Source organism: Crassostrea angulata, chromosome 3 (assembly GCF_025612915.1).
Source record: "Crassostrea angulata isolate pt1a10 chromosome 3, ASM2561291v2, whole genome shotgun sequence".
In the NCBI taxonomy this organism is placed as follows: domain Eukaryota; kingdom Metazoa; phylum Mollusca; class Bivalvia; order Ostreida; family Ostreidae; genus Magallana; species Magallana angulata.
In genome coordinates this window covers 458,971-478,792 of record NC_069113.1, presented here as the reverse complement: position 1 = coordinate 478,792, position 19,822 = coordinate 458,971, and the positions used below count along the sequence as shown (strand labels likewise).

Sequence of the window (19,822 nt, the reverse complement as noted above, 5' to 3'; positions counted from 1 at the left end):
TCCGTTTCAAAAGGAATACTAGTACATGTAGTGGGAAATTAGCTGCAGGTATGAAAAAATTCGGATGTACGACCTGGGAGCTTCCCAGGTCGTCCATCCGAATTTTTTCAGACCGGGAGCTTCAGTCCTGCAGCTAGTGGGAAATAAGACAGATGAAAAGCGAGGTTGCCCAAGCTTTATAGTCCCCTTGTCAACTCATGTGATGGTCATCATATTTCATAATTAATATTTTCATTTGATAACGCTACAAATTGATTTTGTAACATTTAGTCCAGTACATTTCATCAACGACTATTTAATATTTACAGAGATTACAGAATACCAGTAGAGTTTACAGTAGCTTGTCGGATTGCTGAATAAGGTATTGAATTTGGTCAGCAAGGTATCGCATCAGATCTGAATCTGAGTCTTGTGGTTATTCAAGTGTAGATTGTTATTTTTCATTCAACCCATTCATATTGCTCAAAGAAATCCGCTAGAACTCTCTCCTATTGTTAGTTACTCTATCCAAAGTCTTTTGAAAAGAATGTTCAGCTGGCCAGCACTGGGTTCTAGAGTATCAGTTCTGCCTAAGAATAACTATGAAAATATTTCATAACTGCTATTCAAAAGACATTTCGGAAGAAACAAAAGGGAAACTTTTACAAGTGTAAGCTTACAAAGAATAAAAAAAAATTCATTGTTCTGTTCCTCAATTCCTGGTACAACATACAGCACTAATGGTATTTTTGTGCTAAGGCTGTTTAATTAGTTCACACAAAAGCAACACTGTTGGATAAAATGTACAGAAAATATATTTCCATTAATAAAAAAATAAAAAAGTGCAAACATTTACAAGATATAACTCACTTTCTTGAAGTTAAACCCGAGTAATCACATGACCTAGATTCAGACATATGTGACAACTCCAGCTGACCAAATTGAATACCATATATAGCAATTCAGCAAGCTATTGAAAACTTTACCATATTCTGTAATTTTCTGTATTTGTACAATTGCTGAAAATTATATTTTAAGTAATAAGGAATCAATCTTTGAATATTTTGAGATGATCAAATACGGTCGGCCTTGTTTAAATCTATGATAAGCCCTTCAGGCTTCATTGGATTTGATCACCCCAGTATTATCTCATTATACGCAAAGAATGGTTCCTTATTCCTTAAATATGAGCTCTTGACCATTGAAAAAAGTTCACACAAATATGCATTAGTGACTTTATGTATGGTAAAAAAAAGTTTTCAAATGTAAAATATAAATCAATAAATCACAAGGCAATGGTTGATATTATAAGAATAAATACACAATGTACAAAATATGTTCACGAAGAGAATGTTCACAACTGATTAAGACCGAGAGCTGCCGGATATGACTCTTGTCCTGATTGTCTTGGGATGCCTGGAGTCTACAAGACAGAGCTGCTAGGGGTAAGGACCAGTGCCTCGGCCTCAGGTCTTCTCTGGGGGCTTGGTTTTGTTCTTCTCCACACACTCCCGGAATTCCTTGACCTCCACTTGACATTGTCGCCAATCCTGCTTCTCTGCCATGCAGAACTGTGGAAGAAATGTCCATGATAAATTGACATAACTGACGATATCACGACGCAAAGAATTGGATAGAAAAGAGCTTAATTCCAATATGAACCCACTGGGGGTATAACAACGATTCCAGTATACCAGTAATTTTTAGAAATAACACATTAATAACATTTGACTTATAGAATGACCAAGTGATGTAAAGCTTATGAATATGACTTATCCCTATTCTCTTTTGAGAAGTGGACATGCAGGCATAGCCTACAAGAGAATAGGCTTATTCCCCTTGCACCGTAAGAGCTTCTTGTGGCATTGAAATTTATACAAGCACTGTACAGAGAATACCCATGATCAAGCCACAAAAGTCAAACAAGATCATTCAAGGATTTATCATTAATCAATTGATGATGTTGTATGACCTTTGCTACTGTTTTTAAGGGGCATGGTCACGATTTTGGTCAAAAATTATTTTTTCAATTTTAAAGTTTACAATGCTTGAGTAAAGCATTTTTAATGGGCAACCAAAATTTGAGTGTCATTTGTTGAGTTATAACGAGTTACGGAGCTCACAATTCTTCACTATAGAAACATAGCTTTTGTTTACATTTTGAATGTATTAGTGAAAATTAAAGTTTTAGACCTAAAATGAATGTGCTAATCTTTAGGAACTGTTTATTTACGCTTAACGAGGCCGGGTCTAATTTGTTCTGCCCTAGATTTTTTAATGAAATGTTTTGCATGAATTTCTACTGATATAAATATTATTTTAAGATAAAAAATAAGACATTTACCATACCATTTGTTTAGGGGGTCATCTCAAAGTTTGTTAATTTTTAACATAGGACCCTATGGGATTCTGCTTGTAATTTATTAATTTTGCACATTTTTTACATTTTTTAAAAACTTCTACCCTAGGGATTTCTTTTTCTGTTCTACATATTAAAGTTATTGCTAAAAGACATCAAATGGTCAAATAAAAAAAACATTTTACCTCCTGGTTTGATCCAGGGGTCTTATCAAAGTTGATTTTTGTCCCAGATTTGTCAGATAATGGCTATTTTTTATTTGACAAAGGCGGAAATGGTAATCTTTATAGTATTATTAAAACACTCAGACATATTTAAGTAATAAATAAATATATAACACCACATATTAAGGGTCATTAATATAAAATACATGGTTACTGTCTTGAAATATATGAATTAAGCCATATTTAGGCGGGTTAAGAAAACGTGACAGAGAGCTAGGCTTGCTGAACCCTCTTCACATTTTCGACCCGAGCCCAAATATAGCTTATACTTCGAGACATACTTAGTATATGTTTATTCCACAATACAACATTAATTTTACACATCAAACGAGTTATTTTCAACAAATTTCGCTGAATATCTGTAGTTGAAACTATCACGCCATGGCGTCAACCAAGCAAAAAGATGACGTCACAATACAAATGAAACGCTGCGTGAAAGCATGCGTACTCGTTCTGTACTTGGCCTCGTAAAAATGAATAAGAAGATAGACAAATCAGCTTGAAAAAGATTTTTTACTGGTATATTGAACCTATGTATACAAAAAAAGGGCACGAGCCTTGTTTACATGACGAAGAATTGTGAGCCCTGTATCTTGCTTAAAACACATTGACTGACACCCAAATTTCATTTGATCATTAGAAATGCATTTCTAAAGCATTGAAATAATAAAAACAGAAAAATGAAATTTGACCAAAATCGTGACCATGCCCCTTTAAACTATGTCATAGAGATATTTGTTGACATTCAATGTCAGCCATCCTCGCTGCAAAATAAGTCATCTAGTGACCTTGACTTCAAAAGGCATGTCAAGGATACTTATCAATGCAAAATATAAAATCAAAGTGAATGAAAGTTGATTCAGAGATGGAAAATATGTGATCAAAAGGTCGTGGGAATCTGGAAAAGCCACAAGTTGCTTCCTTCATATTATTCATTTATTGGAAAAGACTAACTCTAACTTAGAGTTAGTCTTTTCCAATAAATGAATAATATGAAGCGGAGTAAATCTTGGTTTAAAAATGAAATTTTGATTTAGATCTACCTGTACTTTGTAGTGAAGATCTGCACAGCCAGATTTCTTCAGTATTCTGTCTAAAGGGTCGTCCTCTTCATCATCTTCGCTTGGCTGCCTTGTTCTGTTATGATGTGACATTTTTTGGGATTACGAAACCATGCTTGGTTGAAAAACTGTCGCCTAGAACAATGATAATTTATTTCATTTCAGTGAGATAGAAACTATTGAAAATAAAGGAAATATTTCAACCTAAAAATAATATTTTATGAAGCAATACAGGATTATTGAACTGCACAAAAAGCTCGTTTGAGAAAATTAGACCAAAATACCACGTTTTAGCGGGTATTGGTTTATACTTTCGGTTTCGGTTTGACCGAAAATGACAAGTGCACAGCCAAATGGAAGAATCCTTCTTCAGCAGTGTTTGTCCGCTAAACTTATGGTTCAACCAGCAACGGAAGATGAGGAGGCAAAATATGTAACAGTAAGATCCGATCTTTTCTCATAAACGGTTTGATTTTTTTACTATAGCTGTATATATACGGACAGGGACACGTGTATGAATTATATAGATTGTTAAAAGACTCGATTGCACCATTTTGTGCTCAGCAGTTTATACTGAGAAATGTGATCCATACATAAATTTATGTGTGGGAAATAGGCCTAATGATCAGATTTTTTGTGTGTGTGGATTGGAGTAAGAATTGAAACCCACACCAGAAACAGAGTATTTAGGTCTAAATCTTTAATACACAACATTAAATTTAAATTTTTATAAAAATCATCCAAGCCAGATTTTGTTATTCCAAGTTTGCTGTCAAGTCACAACACCAATTCTGTTATATACTGGGGGAAAGGATCTATATAATGTGTCCATAAAATATTTTTCATAAATGGGCAACAAAGACGCCAACTAGATTTTATTAGGGTCTATATCTCATTTTTATTCAAACTGTTGGCATATATTAGTGCCTGAACATGATTTCTTTTTTTTTTAAATTGATAAGTTAGCTGATGGGTCTTAATTAGCAATTAACAAGATTTATTTTTCTTTAAACAGATTAATCGTGGATTAATAGTTTATGTCTGTTTCCTGCAAGGAGCAAATATGGAGATTGTTGAAAAGATGGGTAATGTATTACACACTTACCTAGCGCGCACCATGGAAAATATGCCAACAGAGCAATTGTTATTCATAACGCCATGTTCACTAAATAACGTTCTTTTTTTCCTAAATGAATATACCTCACAGTGTCATTATGAATATACCTCACAGTGTCATTATGAATGTACCTCACAATGTCATTATGAATATACCTCACAGTGTCATTATGAATATACCTCACAGTGTCATTATGAATGTACCTCACAATGTCATTATGAAAATACCTCACAGTGTCATTATGAATATACCTCACAGTGTCATTATGAATATACCTCACAATGTCATTATGAATATACCTCACATTGTCATTATGAATGTACCTCACAGTGTCATTATGTATATATCCACAATGTCATTATGAATATACCTCAAAATGTCATTATGAATATACCTCACAATGTCATTATGAATGTACCTCACAATGTCATTATGAATATACCTCCCAATGTCATTATGAATGTACCTCCCAATGTCATTATGAATATACCACACTGATGTTATGAATATACCTCACAATGTCATTATGAATATACCTTACAGTGTCATTATGAATATACCTCCCAATGTCATTATGAATATACCTCACAGTGTCATTATGAGTATACCCCACAATGTCATTATGAATATACCTCACAGTGTCATTATGAATATACCTCACAGTGTCATTATGAATGTACCTCACAATGTCATTATGAATATACCTCACAGTGTCATTATGAATATACCTCACAGTGTCATTATGAATGTACCTCACAATGTCATTATGAAAATACCTCACAGTGTCATTATGAATATACCTCACAGTGTCATTATGAATATACCTCACAATGTCATTATGAATATACCTCACATTGTCATTATGAATGTACCTCACAGTGTCATTATGTATATATCCACAATGTCATTATGAATATACCTCAAAATGTCATTATGAATATACCTCACAATGTCATTATGAATGTACCTCACAATGTCATTATGAATATACCTCCCAATGTCATTATGAATGTACCTCCCAATGTCATTATGAATATACCTCACAATTTCATTATGAATGTACCTCACAATGTCATTATGAATGTACCACACTGATGTTATGAATATACCTCACAATGTCATTATGAATATACCTTACAGTGTCATTATGAATACACCTCCCAATGTCATTATGAATATACCTCACAGTGTCATTATGAGTATACCCCACAATGTCATTATGAATATACCTCACAGTGTCATTATGAATATACCCCACAATGTCATTATGAATATCTCACAATGTCATTATGAATATACAGTACTGATCAGACCCAACCTAACAGAAAGTAAACCCCAACTTAACCCTGGGTTTACTTTCTGGGTTTACTAGAGTGGACCCAGAGTAAACCCAGAGTAAACCCCAAGTAAACCAAGAGTGGACACAGAGAGTAAACCCCGTTCAAAAGTATACCCTGATAGCAGACGCTACATGTGTATTCGGAATATACAAGGGGCTGGAAGCACAGGCAGTAGGATGATAAGTTAAAATACAGGTCTGCTTCACACTTCAGTGCGTATAGTTGACTCCAAAAGGAATTCTCAAGTAAACACAAAGTAAACCCCGAGTAAACTCTAAGTAAACCCAGAGTGGACCCAAATTTTCAAAAAGTAAACCCAAAATTAAACCCAGAAAGTAAACCAGGGGTTTAGTTGGAGTTTACTCTGGTGTTAGGTTGGGTCTGATCGGTACTGTACCTCACAATGTCATTATGAATGTACCTCACAATGTCATTATGAATATACCTTACAATGTCAATTTTGAATATACTTCACAATGTCATTATGAATATACCTTAATTTCATTGCATTTAACAAGAACTAAGAATAAGATGTATCAGTAGTATTAGATTTGTTATGTTTGTTTATTTTTATCAAGCGAAGGCAGCCTTGAACACAAGATTGAGTGATGCAGAGAATGGGAAGCTGGTGTCTGTCCTTGACCTTCCTGGGGATGTCCTTATAATTCCACAGGCGACCTTGGGCGGGAACCTAAAGGGCAAGGTCATGCAGTACCATAGAAACATCAACAAGGAAGAGGGAGAAAATCTGTACCGTGCATTTGTTGACCTTTGTAGAAAAACAGTTCAAGGTCAAGAGAAGTCAAAGGATTGTGATGTTAAAGCAGGGACCTATGGAAACCGACAAGTGTTTTCCACTGACACTAATGGACCTTTCACACATCTTATAGAGTTCTGACACAATATTGACACCCTTGTTGATTACTTTTTAATTTATTACTGATTTACTATTGATTCATATAAATTCTTCATTCAAAAATTCATTGTCATCAATGATGGCTTATAATGCTATCCAATAAAAGAAAAAAGATCATTTTCATAGTTTATTATTTAAAACTTGCAGTTCCTGACAATAAAAACATCAGCTGCCACAAACAGTACTGACATAGTAGCATCTACATTCAAGTCCAAGACACAGGTCCACATTTTAGACCGGTACACACTGAGTTGTTGGTGACACCAACGCGATATAACAACCACTGAGCCACAGCGATGCTATTTATGGTGTACACATCACTGCAAACTGTCAATACATATATTACACAGTTCATGTGAAGAGGATTGTGAGACATACCCTGACATAGTTGATGTGCGTCTGGCTGTGAGACTTACTCTGACATGGTTTAACTGTAGCTGGTTGTGAGACTTCCCCCAACATAGTTAATGTGTAGCTGATTGAAAGATTTACCTTGACATAGTTTATGTGTAGCTAGGTGTGAGACTTACCCTGACATAGTTTAACTGTAGCTGGTTGTGAGACTTATCCTGACATAGTTTAACTGTAGCTGGTTGTGAGACTTCCCCTGACACAGTTTAACTGTAGCTGGTTGTGAGACTTCCCCTGACATAGTTTATGATTAGCTGATTGTGAGACTTACCCTCCGGACAAAGTTTATGTAAAGCAAGATGCGAGACTTAAAATTACCTTGGCATAGTTTGTGTGCAGGTTGTGAGACTTACCCTGACATATATTTGTAGTTTAACTGTAGCTGGTTGTGAGACTTCCCCCGACATAGTTTATGTACGTGTAGCTGGTTGTGAGACTTACTCTAACATAGTTTATGAGTAACTGATTGTGAGATTTACCCTGACATACCTACCTTTTGCAAGTTGGTACTAAAATAACGTTTTCAAAATATGCCTCACAATGTTTGATATAGTTTAATGTATATTCTTTATTCTTAAAATAAAATGTCAATTTTTATATCTTAATAACAAGAAAGTTTTATTCAGTCAAGAATAAGTATGCTCACACTTCAGATGATTACTTACATCATTGCAATAGTCAAAATAGTTTTTTTTTTTACAAGTTCTCGTACTTTAAGCGGTGTCTATGAATAGATTCATGGTCATGCTCCAAGTTGGAATTATTTTACAATATCAAGTAAATTGATCAAACGTAATTCACTGTAACGTAGTTACAGACTGCTTTTAATTAGAATATGAAAATAGAGGCCCAATGGGCCACATCGCTCACCTGAGCAACACTTGCTTTATATGGGCGTTCAAAGGATATTGTGCCATATGGCCCATCGATTGATTAACCAAAAATGAATATCCGAATTTTGCACTTATTTTTGCATATACCTCATCATTGACAAATTTACCTTTATGGAATACATTTTTATCGAAAATAAGATCATATGCAATATATAAATAACTAAATTTTCAGTTGGACTTCCAGTTTCCTTTGTTTTAGCCCCCCCCCCAAATCACTTTATAAAACGATCAAAATACATGAGAGCATAAAGGTACATTTTCTCCCTCCACTACTTAGTAGTCATTGTATTTTATTTTAAAAAATCCTATATGTGAAAGAAGAAAAGTGTATCTCAATGCACCAGAATGAATGCGCTCAATTCCTCAAATTAAAAACATTGAAAAATATAACTGGCCTTCTCCATTATAAACGATTGTCGTTTACCAGGAATGAATTCATTTCGTATGACGTTTCATATCCTTACTCACTTGACTGATGAATAAACTTACCTGAAAATTGTTGTCACATATGTTAAGGAGCTATAATTCAAATCAATGTATTGTCAGGCATGTGGCTCTATTGTACCAAGGCCCACCCATTATTTTCATCTTTATTAAAAAACAACAGATGTCTACAAAGATGATTTTCCGTTGCAATAATTTTTTAAGAACAACGATAACGCTTTTATCCTCATAATAATAAAGTGTCATGCAGGACTATGGAAACTGTTTAAAAGACGTCGTTCTTATTTACTGGTGTTCGAAAAACTATCAAAAATTTGTGTAGATTTTATGCAATTCATCGTTTAAGAAGGGGCACAAGAAAGTAGTTACAGCCTATCATCCTTTTAGCAAGACATTTTTATTGATCAACCAAAATTTCAGCGTCAATCGTAGAATTATTATAAGCAAGATACATAGCTTGGTTTGAGTCATGTTTTTGTTCACATGAGTTTATTTCGTTCAACTTAAGATTTTTAAACTTAGTATTTCCTATTCATCATAGCTGCATTTAAAATATAAACGAACTAAAGCATGACCTCAGCTTTGTGTACGAACATACAGTAGCATTGTGCGCAAAGCTCTTTATCTTGCCCATAACTCGAAAATTGACTCTCGATCAGGTTAGGTAATTAATAGAAATTTGTAAACAATTAAAACAAGAGAAAAATGCACTAAAACAAAGAAAAAAATTAATTATTTTTCATCATATATATACTTATATATTTCTAGCAGCGAGAATAATATCCGTTTAGATTGAAATTGCTGAGCATCTTAATAAAACATGTTGCATTAATCAACCATTACGTAGAGATCGTACCGAATTACATCTGTACATGAATAGTATTTTATATTATTATACTTTCATGTTAAATACTGAAAACTAATTGGTTAAGACGCAGTTGGTAATCCGTTCTATTACCCTCAGCGATAGCAATACACTTGGCAACGGGTAACACTACGAATTGTTACATGCGCGTAAATTATGCGCCCACGGTTCGCGGTATAACTTACTTCATTTCTATATAAAAGCAGTAAAATTTTCTTTAAAAATAAGACATTCAGTATAATAAAAAAAATAGTGCGTGTTTTAGAGGTAAACTGTTGAAATTGACACCCCTCGAAAACCATTGTCAACATTTTGATTGGCCGATTACCGGTGTGATACCTTGAAGAGACTCTAAAGATGTCAGATCCCTTTCAAATTTGCACCTGAGAATTCCCAATCAACTGTCACCAAATCCCTAAAACCCTGTCCCCAAGCTCCCAATATTTCATTAGCTATTGAGGATTTATCTCCCTTACTCAGACTGAAGAAAATAGCACAGATGAAACACATTTGGAGCCTCACACCATGCATGACCTGAAGCCAATTTTCATCCTTAAAACAACAAGATACAAAATCATCTTGGTACCAAATCAGAGCATATACATTTTTCTTTACATCAAAATAAAAATATTCCATTAGAGTCACTTCATTATGCAATCATTGCATAACAAAGAAGAAATTTACCCCTATTGTTCACACATTTCATAACTATATTGTGAATTATCAGGTCAAAAATGAAATCTGTATCTGGTAAATTTATATATCAGGTAAAGCCTGTTTACTTGTCTACACACTGCCATACTCACTTTTATCTAAAAGCAGCATGGTAACACAGGACAGCCCAAATGATATCAGCATGTAATGGAGCTCAGATCTGCTCTGACAACCATAAATCTTGCTTTGATGATAAGAAATGTAAAAGAAACAACTGGGATGCAACTTCATTCTGTGATTAATGTAACATTCTATCTGTAGAGCAAAAGTAGCCATGAAATTTCAATTGGACACACTTAATTATACCCCTCATCAGGCCATCCCTATAGAATTTGAAGAGAATTACTGATCAATGATGATTGACACATGTTTGATAATTTACAGCAAGAGCAATAAGCATATACATGCAGTAATTCAATAAGGCAATGCATTTCTGATGCATATTTACAAGAGAAATCACATAAGTGCATGCCATATCACAATACTAAAAAAAGAATCATACCAACCCCCATCGTTGTGGATAAGGGTGGGGCATCTATATTGTACCCATACATGTTACATGATATGATTTCATTCAAATTTTGATTTTCATTACTTAGAATAGGACAGGTGTGCTGAGGTTACCATATGAAAAATAGTAATATCTCCTTCTAAACATTTTAACAATGACTAATGTTTCAATATCTTAGGTCATTCAAACATAAATATCAGTATTTGTATTTTGTAAATAAGGAACTCCCCTTAAAATGTGGGAAGAAACTGATTTTTTGGCTTTAATGCATAAAAACATTTTCTGGTAAACTGAAATTCATCAGTTTTTAAGGATGAAAACCATGAAAAGCTCCTAGATTATATCATGATGATATTATATATACTTGACTCATAATGACCTTCTCAACTAAATGCATGAAACCTCTTTTCTACACAAAATATGCATCTGTGTGATCTTGTAAATGGTGTTAAAGCATGTTTTTTGCCTTAAACTATTACAAATGGGTAATTCAGTGTAAAATAAACATAAACATAGCACATATTTGCCCAAATCCCTAAATTCCTTGAATCAGGACTATGTAGGAAATGAAATTAAATCTCACATAAGGTGAGCAGAAATCAAAGAAATTAAAGTTTTTGTCAAAATAATCCTTCGATAGACTGTTCATGTTCTTCTTCGCAATGTTTCGCACTTGTCGCTTAATTCTGAGACTTGCATGTAAACTCAAAATTGGTCATTCGATGAAAAACTAGTCACTGCGTGCTCTTACGACAAAGTCTGAGGGCATCAAATATGACTGCGACAACTGATCTGCACACTTTTACAGCATCTAGAACACAGAAACCAATATTCTAAGCTCCAGTGACTTCATATCATCCATTTTTAAAGGTTTTTATTATTATATATTAAAAATCACATGTTTTCCTCACCAAAAATCATCATTTTTCATATTTTTTTCATTACAAAATTTTAAAAGCATTTTTCTATCTTCAGACTACAGAAACTAATTTCTGTTAACAAGATTTGACATAAAATACTGAAAACTGGCACCTGCATGCATTTTTTCAATTTGACACACAGCCCTTCAAGAGACTCTAAAGATGTCAGATCCCTTTCAAATTTGCACCTGAGAATTCCCAATCAACTGTCACCAAATCCCTAAAACCCTGTCCCCAAGCTCCCAATATTTCATTAGCTATTGAGGATTTATCTCCCTTACTCAGACTGAAGAAAATAGCACAGATGAAACACATTTGGAGCCTCACACCATGCATGACCTGAAGCCAATTTTCATCCTTAAAACAACAAGATACAAAATCATCTTGGTACCAAATCAGAGCATATACATTTTTCTTTACATCAAAATAAAAATATTCCATTAGAGTCACTTCATTATGCAATCATTGCATAACAAAGAAGAAATTTACCCCTATTGTTCACACATTTCATAACTATATTGTGAATTATCAGGTCAAAAATGAAATCTGTATCTGGTAAATTTATATATCAGGTAAAGCCTGTTTACTTGTCTACACACTGCCATACTCACTTTTATCTAAAAGCAGCATGGTAACACAGGACAGCCCAAATGATATCAGCATGTAATGGAGCTCAGATCTGCTCTGACAACCATAAATCTTGCTTTGATGATAAGAAATGTAAAAGAAACAACTGGGATGCAACTTCATTCTGTGATTTATGTAACATTCTATCTGTAGAGCAAAAGTAGCCATGAAATTTCAATTGGACACACTTAATTATACCCCTCATCAGGCCATCCCTATAGAATTTGAAGAGAATTACTGATCAATGATGATTGACACATGTTAGATAATTTACAGCAAGAGCAATAAGCATATACATGCAGTAATTCAATAAGGCAATGCATTTCTGATGCATATTTACAAGAGAAATCACATAAGTGCATGCCATATCACAATACTAAAAAAAGAATCATACCAACCCCCATCGTTGTGGATAAGGGTGGGGCATCTATATTGTACCCATACATGTTACATGATATGATTTCATTCAAATTTTGATTTTCATTACTTAGAATAGGACAGGTGTGCTGAGGTTACCATATGAAAAATAGTAATATCTCCTTCTAAACATTTTAACAATGACTAATGTTTCAATATTTTAGGTCATTCAAACATAAATATCAGTATTTGTATTTTGTAAATAAGGAACTCCCCTTAAAATGTGGGAAGAAACTGATTTTTTGGCTATAAAGCATAAAAACATTTTCTGGTAAACTGAAATTCATCAGTTTTTAAGGATGAAAACCATGAAAAGCTCCTAGATTATATCATGATGATATTATATATACTTGACTCATAATGACCTTCTCAACTAAATGCATGAAACCTCTTTTCTACACAAAATATGCATCTGTGTGATCTTGTAAATGGTGTTAAAGCATGTTTTTTGCCTTAAACTATTACAAATGGGTAATTCAGTGTAAAATAAACATAAACATAGCACATATTTGCCCAAATCCCTAAATTCCTTGAATCAGGACTATGTAGGAAATGAAATTAAATCTCACATAAGGTGAGCAGAAATCAAAGAAATTAAAGTTTTTGTCAAAATAATCCTTCGATAGACTGTTCATGTTCTTCTTCGCAATGTTTCGCACTTGTCGCTTAATTCTGAGACTTGCATGTAAACTCAAAATTGGTCATTCGATGAAAAACTAGTCACTGCGTGCTCTTACGACAAAGTCTGAGGGCATCAAATATGACTGCGACAACTGATCTGCACACTTTTACAGCATCTAGAACACAGAAACCAATATTCTAAGCTCCAGTGACTTCATATCATCCATTTTTAAAGGTTTTTATTATTATGTATTAAAAATCACATGTTTTCCACACCAAAAATCATCATTTTTCATATTTTTTTCATTACAAAATTTTAAAAGCATTTTTCTATCTTCAGACTACAGAAACTAATTTCTGTTAACAAGATTTGACATAAAATACTGAAAACTGGCACCTGCATGCATTTTTTCAATTTGACACACAGCCCTTGAAGAGACTCTAAAGATGTCAGATCCCTTTCAAATTTGCACCTGAGAATTCCCAATCAACTGTCACCAAATCCCTAAAACCCTGTCCCCAAGCTCCCAATATTTCATTAGCTATTGAGGATTTATCTCCCTTACTCAGACTGAAGAAAATAGCACAGATGAAACACATTTGGAGCCTCACACCATGCATGACCTGAAGCCAATTTTCATCCTTAAAACAACAAGATACAAAATCATCTTGGTACCAAATCAGAGCATATACATTTTTCTTTACATCAAAATAAAAATATTCCATTAGGCCAAAAAAAATTAATCATTAGTTTCTCGGGCCATAATTTTGAAATTTTGATGAGGCAGGCAGGTTTTTTTTTTTTTTTTTTAAGACAAAATTTACAATGATGTTAACCCATATTTTATTATTTATTTATGTACTCATCAGCATATATTCATCAAGCTGATACATTGGCAAAGTTTAAATATTTGTTTTAATTTGTTCGTTTTAGCTGTTTCTGTGTCCTTTTCAAAGGTTGAGTTTTTGCAATTGAACAAACATGACAAATGGTTTGTGCCCCTGCTTCATTTTGCGGCCCATCTTTCCCCTCCACAGTAACAACACAGGTCTGAACTGAAATAGGGGGCTATCTATGGCATTTCACAAGTTGAATTTGCCATATGAAAATTTATCAAATAAAGCATTCATTTGGGGTGTTTTCTTATCAATCTCCAGTGCCTTGAGGACAGAAATCAAGAAAAAGTAAATTAGTCATCATAAAATTCTCAAACAATACAATTGTTCTTTATTCCTGCTACTAGGCAATATCACAGAGGCTTCAATTTCTTAAGATAACAGAGAAATTTCAGTGGTAGTGTTAACAGGGACCGACCTAGAGCAAACTTAGTTTAGGTAGACTTCATTTCTGAAATTCTCCCTCTCAGAAAAATAGGGAGAAATTTGAGAAATCAGGTAGACTTCCATTCTTTGACAATGGCATAATGCTAATGATAATACATGTATAGAATATACAGATTCAACCTTAATTTGAATTGGATTAACAGCAAGTCAATTAAAAATAAAACAACTCTTAAAAAATTTGAATTCTTATCCACTTTTAAAAATTTAATTTATTAGGTACAGTATTCATATATTTTGTAGATGAAATGTTTCGTAATTGTGTTGGCTAAATGACAAATGAAATCAGTCTATGTGTTTCAGTGTATTTTGGAGGTATTAGTCCAACCCTTTGACCCAATTACAACCGTCATATAGTTGGATCTGTTTTATTTTAAAGATAACTGTAGACAAACGGTTTTATGATTATTTTAGCACGAACTTGGCAGAGTTATTAACTTATTACAAGTTACCAACTAATTGTAATATCAGCACCTAAAGTTATAAACATCGGTTGTAATTTTTAGTGCACAGTATGAGAATGCATCAACCGTATTTACCTCTAAAAATAAGACAGTCGCTAGTTATTAATCACAACAGGATTTAACTTAGGCTATGACAATGTCTTTTGAATTAGATGATTATCATTTTATTGCTTTTGGGGTTAACTTTCACGATCGTAAACTCAGAATACAGGGCAACATCAACCTCTCTTTCTGAGGAAATTCTGGCGAAGTTACCGACCACAAAGCGAGTACTTATATTTACATAAACTTGTATTTAGCCCAAGTATCCCCCTAGGTTGGTCACTGGGTAGATGTGTCAGATAAAATAAGGTTTTTTACTGACAGAGACAAGCCTTTATTCTGAGGGTTTGTTTACATTGATTTTATAATAGAGAAAACCGATATTGATAAGATATGAAAAATCCGGAAAAATAACGATAAAAAAGTTTGATGCGGCGATGATTTTACTGATGCGGCGGTGCCTGAGAAACAAATCATTAATTTTTTTTGGCCTTAGAGTCACTTCATTATGCAATCATTGCATAACAAAGAAGAAATTTACCCCTATTGTTCACACATTTCATAACTATATTGTGAATTATCAGGTCAAAAATGAAATCTGTATCTGGTAAATTTATATATCAGGTAAAGCCTGTTTACTTGTCTACACACTGCCATACTCACTTTTATCTAAAAGCAGCATGGTAACACAGGACAGCCCAAATGATATCAGCATGTAATGGAGCTCAGATCTGCTCTGACAACCATAAATCTTGCTTTGATGATAAGAAATGTAAAAGAAACAACTGGGATGCAACTTCATTCTGTGATTTATGTAACATTCTATCTGTAGAGCAAAAGTAGCCATGAAATTTCAATTGGACACACTTAATTATACCCCTCATCAGGCCATCCCTATAGAATTTGAAGAGAATTACTGATCAATGATGATTGACACATGTTAGATAATTTACAGCAAGAGCAATAAGCATATACATGCAGTAATTCAATAAGGCAATGCATTTCTGATGCATATTTACAAGAGAAATCACATAAGTGCATGCCATATCACAATACTAAAAAAAGAATCATACCAACCCCCATCGTTGTGGATAAGGGTGGGGCATCTATATTGTACCCATACATGTTACATGATATGATTTCATTCAAATTTTGATTTTCATTACTTAGAATAGGACAGGTGTGCTGAGGTTACCATATGAAAAATAGTAATATCTCCTTCTAAACATTTTAACAATGACTAATGTTTCAATATCTTAGGTCATTCAAACATAAATATCAGTATTTGTATTTTGTAAATAAGGAACTCCCCTTAAAATGTGGGAAGAAACTGATTTTTTGGCTATAATGCATAAAAACATTTTCTGGTAAACTGAAATTCATCAGTTTTTAAGGATGAAAACCATGAAAAGCTCCTAGATTATATCATGATGATATTATATATACTTGACTCATAATGACCTTCTCAACTAAATGCATGAAACCTCTTTTCTACACAAAATATGCATCTGTGTGATCTTGTAAATGGTGTTAAAGCATGTTTTTTGCCTTAAACTATTACAAATGGGTAATTCAGTGTAAAATAAACATAAACATAGCACATATTTGCCCAAATCCCTAAATTCCTTGAATCAGGACTATGTAGGAAATGAAATTAAATCTCACATAAGGTGAGCAGAAATCAAAGAAATTAAAGTTTTTGTCAAAATAATCCTTCGATAGACTGTTCATGTTCTTCTTCGCAATGTTTCGCACTTGTCGCTTAATTCTGAGACTTGCATGTAAACTCAAAATTGGTCATTCGATGAAAAACTAGTCACTGCGTGCTCTTACGACAAAGTCTGAGGGCATCAAATATGACTGCGACAACTGATCTGCACACTTTTACAGCATCTAGAACACAGAAACCAATATTCTAAGCTCCAGTGACTTCATATCATCCATTTTTAAAGGTTTTTATTATTATATATTAAAAATCACATGTTTTCCACACCAAAAATCATCATTTTTCATATTTTTTTCATTACAAAATTTTAAAAGCATTTTTCTATCTTCAGACTACAGAAACTAATTTCTGTTAACAAGATTTGACATAAAATACTGAAAACTGGCACCTGCATGCATTTTTTCAATTTGCCACACAGCCCTTCAAGGTATCACACCGGTAATTGTTTTCACTATATAACACTATAGAGGGGAAAAAATTCTTAAAAATCAGTTTGTATTTTTCATGACAAAATATTCGGAGGAAATGTTATTTGTTACCTATCTCATCAGCTAACACCATAAAAAGGGCAAGCGATACTGCATTTTCTCAAAATATCTAGCTCCAAACAGGTCTACCCTCAAAACCACGTGTTTTCCATTTGTATGTAAACAGACTGCACACTCCACAGGAAGCTGCTGCATGAGCCCTGAAAGAAGTAGTCCCTGTGAAAAAAAATCATCACCTAACAAAATACATGAAATATCCTACTCAGTGGTACAAAAAATTTTAAAACTGAGTAAAGGACTAAGTTCATTTTGATTGGCCGATTACCGGTGTGATACCAACAGTGATCGGCCGAAGCCGATCACAAAAAGACAGACTGACAAGGAACAAAGGTCAGATTGTCATCGGAGACCATTAGATTGATGGAATAGGAATTAAAGCCGAAATAAACTTAAATAAGTTTTTATCATGGGGCGCCTGTAAAGTGCGAAACGAAATCGAAACGAAACGAAACGAAACGAAACCAATGGAAACGAAACGAAACCAATGGAAACGAAACGAAACCAATCGAAACGAAACGAAACCAATCGAAACGAAACGAAATCAAACGAAACGAAACAAAAAATCGAAACGAAACTAATATCAATTTTGACTACATAAAAGTGAAAATAAATTCATTGAAATTAATTTTAGAACTATAAAATATAACTACCTGTATGTTTCAGATTGCCGCTGTAAATTTTTAAGCCGATTATCCGAAATTTGCAAAAATTATATAATTATGTAAACAAGTGATGTACATTCCTATACCTTTTAATGTTTCTAATTTGTTTCATTAAATCATAAAAATGATACTAGTATTTAGACGCTTTGAGAGAGAGAGAGAGAGAGAGAGAGAGAGAGAGAGAGAGAGAGAGAGAGAGAGAGAGATGCCTTAAAATTTATCAGCGACATCACATAGCAAAGTATATTACACAAGTTTGGGAGAGAGAGAGAAAGAAAGAAAGATAGAGATAGAGATATGACGATGATACTAAAGGGGACATTCTAACATCAATTTTCTTTCTATCGATTTGAAATATTGTAAAAATGAAACGATCGAATACAATGTGATTTAGAGCATACTAGTTGGTTACCAGTTTCTAACATATAATAAGAATTGTTGTAATATGTATAGCATGAATTTGGACGTCGTAATTTGACAAAATTAACTTGCAATATAAAGATGATTATACTGTAAACGTATTAAAAAACTGTCTTTAACCCTTTGTCTATGTAATCTATTTTGTGTTTTTGGTGGAAAACGGCGTCCGCAAAAGTACATTGCCAAATGTAAAATATATAAGTAGATAAAAAGGTAAATTCAGAAATGCGCTAATTCAAATCCATGCTAACTTGTTGAAAAATGATATTCCGCCAAATATTGTACACCCGAAATATAGTGCGTTTACAGTATTTACGGAGACATTCCAACTACACGATTTTTTTTTTATATCGATATGAAATATTGTAAAAATGATTCAAATACATTGTGCGTGCGTGTGAAAGGGGGAGAAAGAGGGTATCATGTTTGATTTAAGGTTAAAAACAGGTATCATGTTTGATTTAAGGTTAAAAACAGGTAAAAACATCTTTATATTGCACGTTAATTTTGTCAAATAACGACGTCCAAATTCATGCTATACTTTCTTATTATATGTTAGAAACTGGTAACCAACCAGTATGCTATAAATCACATTGTATTCGATCGTTTCATTTTTACAATATTTCAAATCGATAGAAAAAAATTGTTGTTAGAATGTCCCCTTCAGTATCATCATCATATCTCTATCTCTCTTTCTTTCTCTCTCTCTCTCTCCCAAAACTTGCGTATATATACTTTGCTATGTGATGTCGCTGATAAGTTTTAAGGCATCTCTCTCTCTCTCTCTAAACGTCTGTATATAATTTAATGAAACAAATTAGAAACATTAAAAGGTATAGGAATGTACATCACTTATTTACATAATTATATAATTTTTGCAAATTTCGGATAATCGGCTTAAAAATTTACAGCGGCAATCTGAAACATACAGGTAGTTATATTTTATGGTTCAAAGATTTATTTCAATGAATTTATTTTCACTTTTATGTAGTCAAAAATGATATTAGTTTTGTTTAAATTCCGTTTCGTTTCGTTTCGATTTTTGATTTCGTTTCGTTTGATTTCGTTTCGTTTCGATTGGTTTCGTTTCGTTTCGATTGGTTTCGTTTCGTTTCGTTCGATTTCGTTTCGTTTCGTTTCGTTTCGATTTCGTTTCGCACTTTACAGGCGCCCTTTATCATGAAGTTGTACAGTTGTAGG

The 19,822-nt window shown here is 33.5% G+C and overlaps 1 protein-coding gene across 1 annotated transcript; it reads left to right on the top strand.

Moving 5' to 3' along the window:
- The first annotated feature begins 3,750 nt into the window (after window positions 1–3,750).
- Window positions 3,751–7,114, top strand: LOC128177439 (D-aminoacyl-tRNA deacylase 2-like). The gene is made up of 3 exons (XM_052844151.1): window positions 3,751–4,062; window positions 4,639–4,708; window positions 6,659–7,114. The coding sequence occupies exons 1-3, from the start codon at window positions 3,958–3,960 to the stop codon at window positions 6,976–6,978; spliced, it is 495 nt and encodes a 164-aa protein (XP_052700111.1). The 5' UTR covers window positions 3,751–3,957; the 3' UTR covers window positions 6,979–7,114.
- The last annotated feature ends 12,708 nt before the right edge of the window (window positions 7,115–19,822 follow it).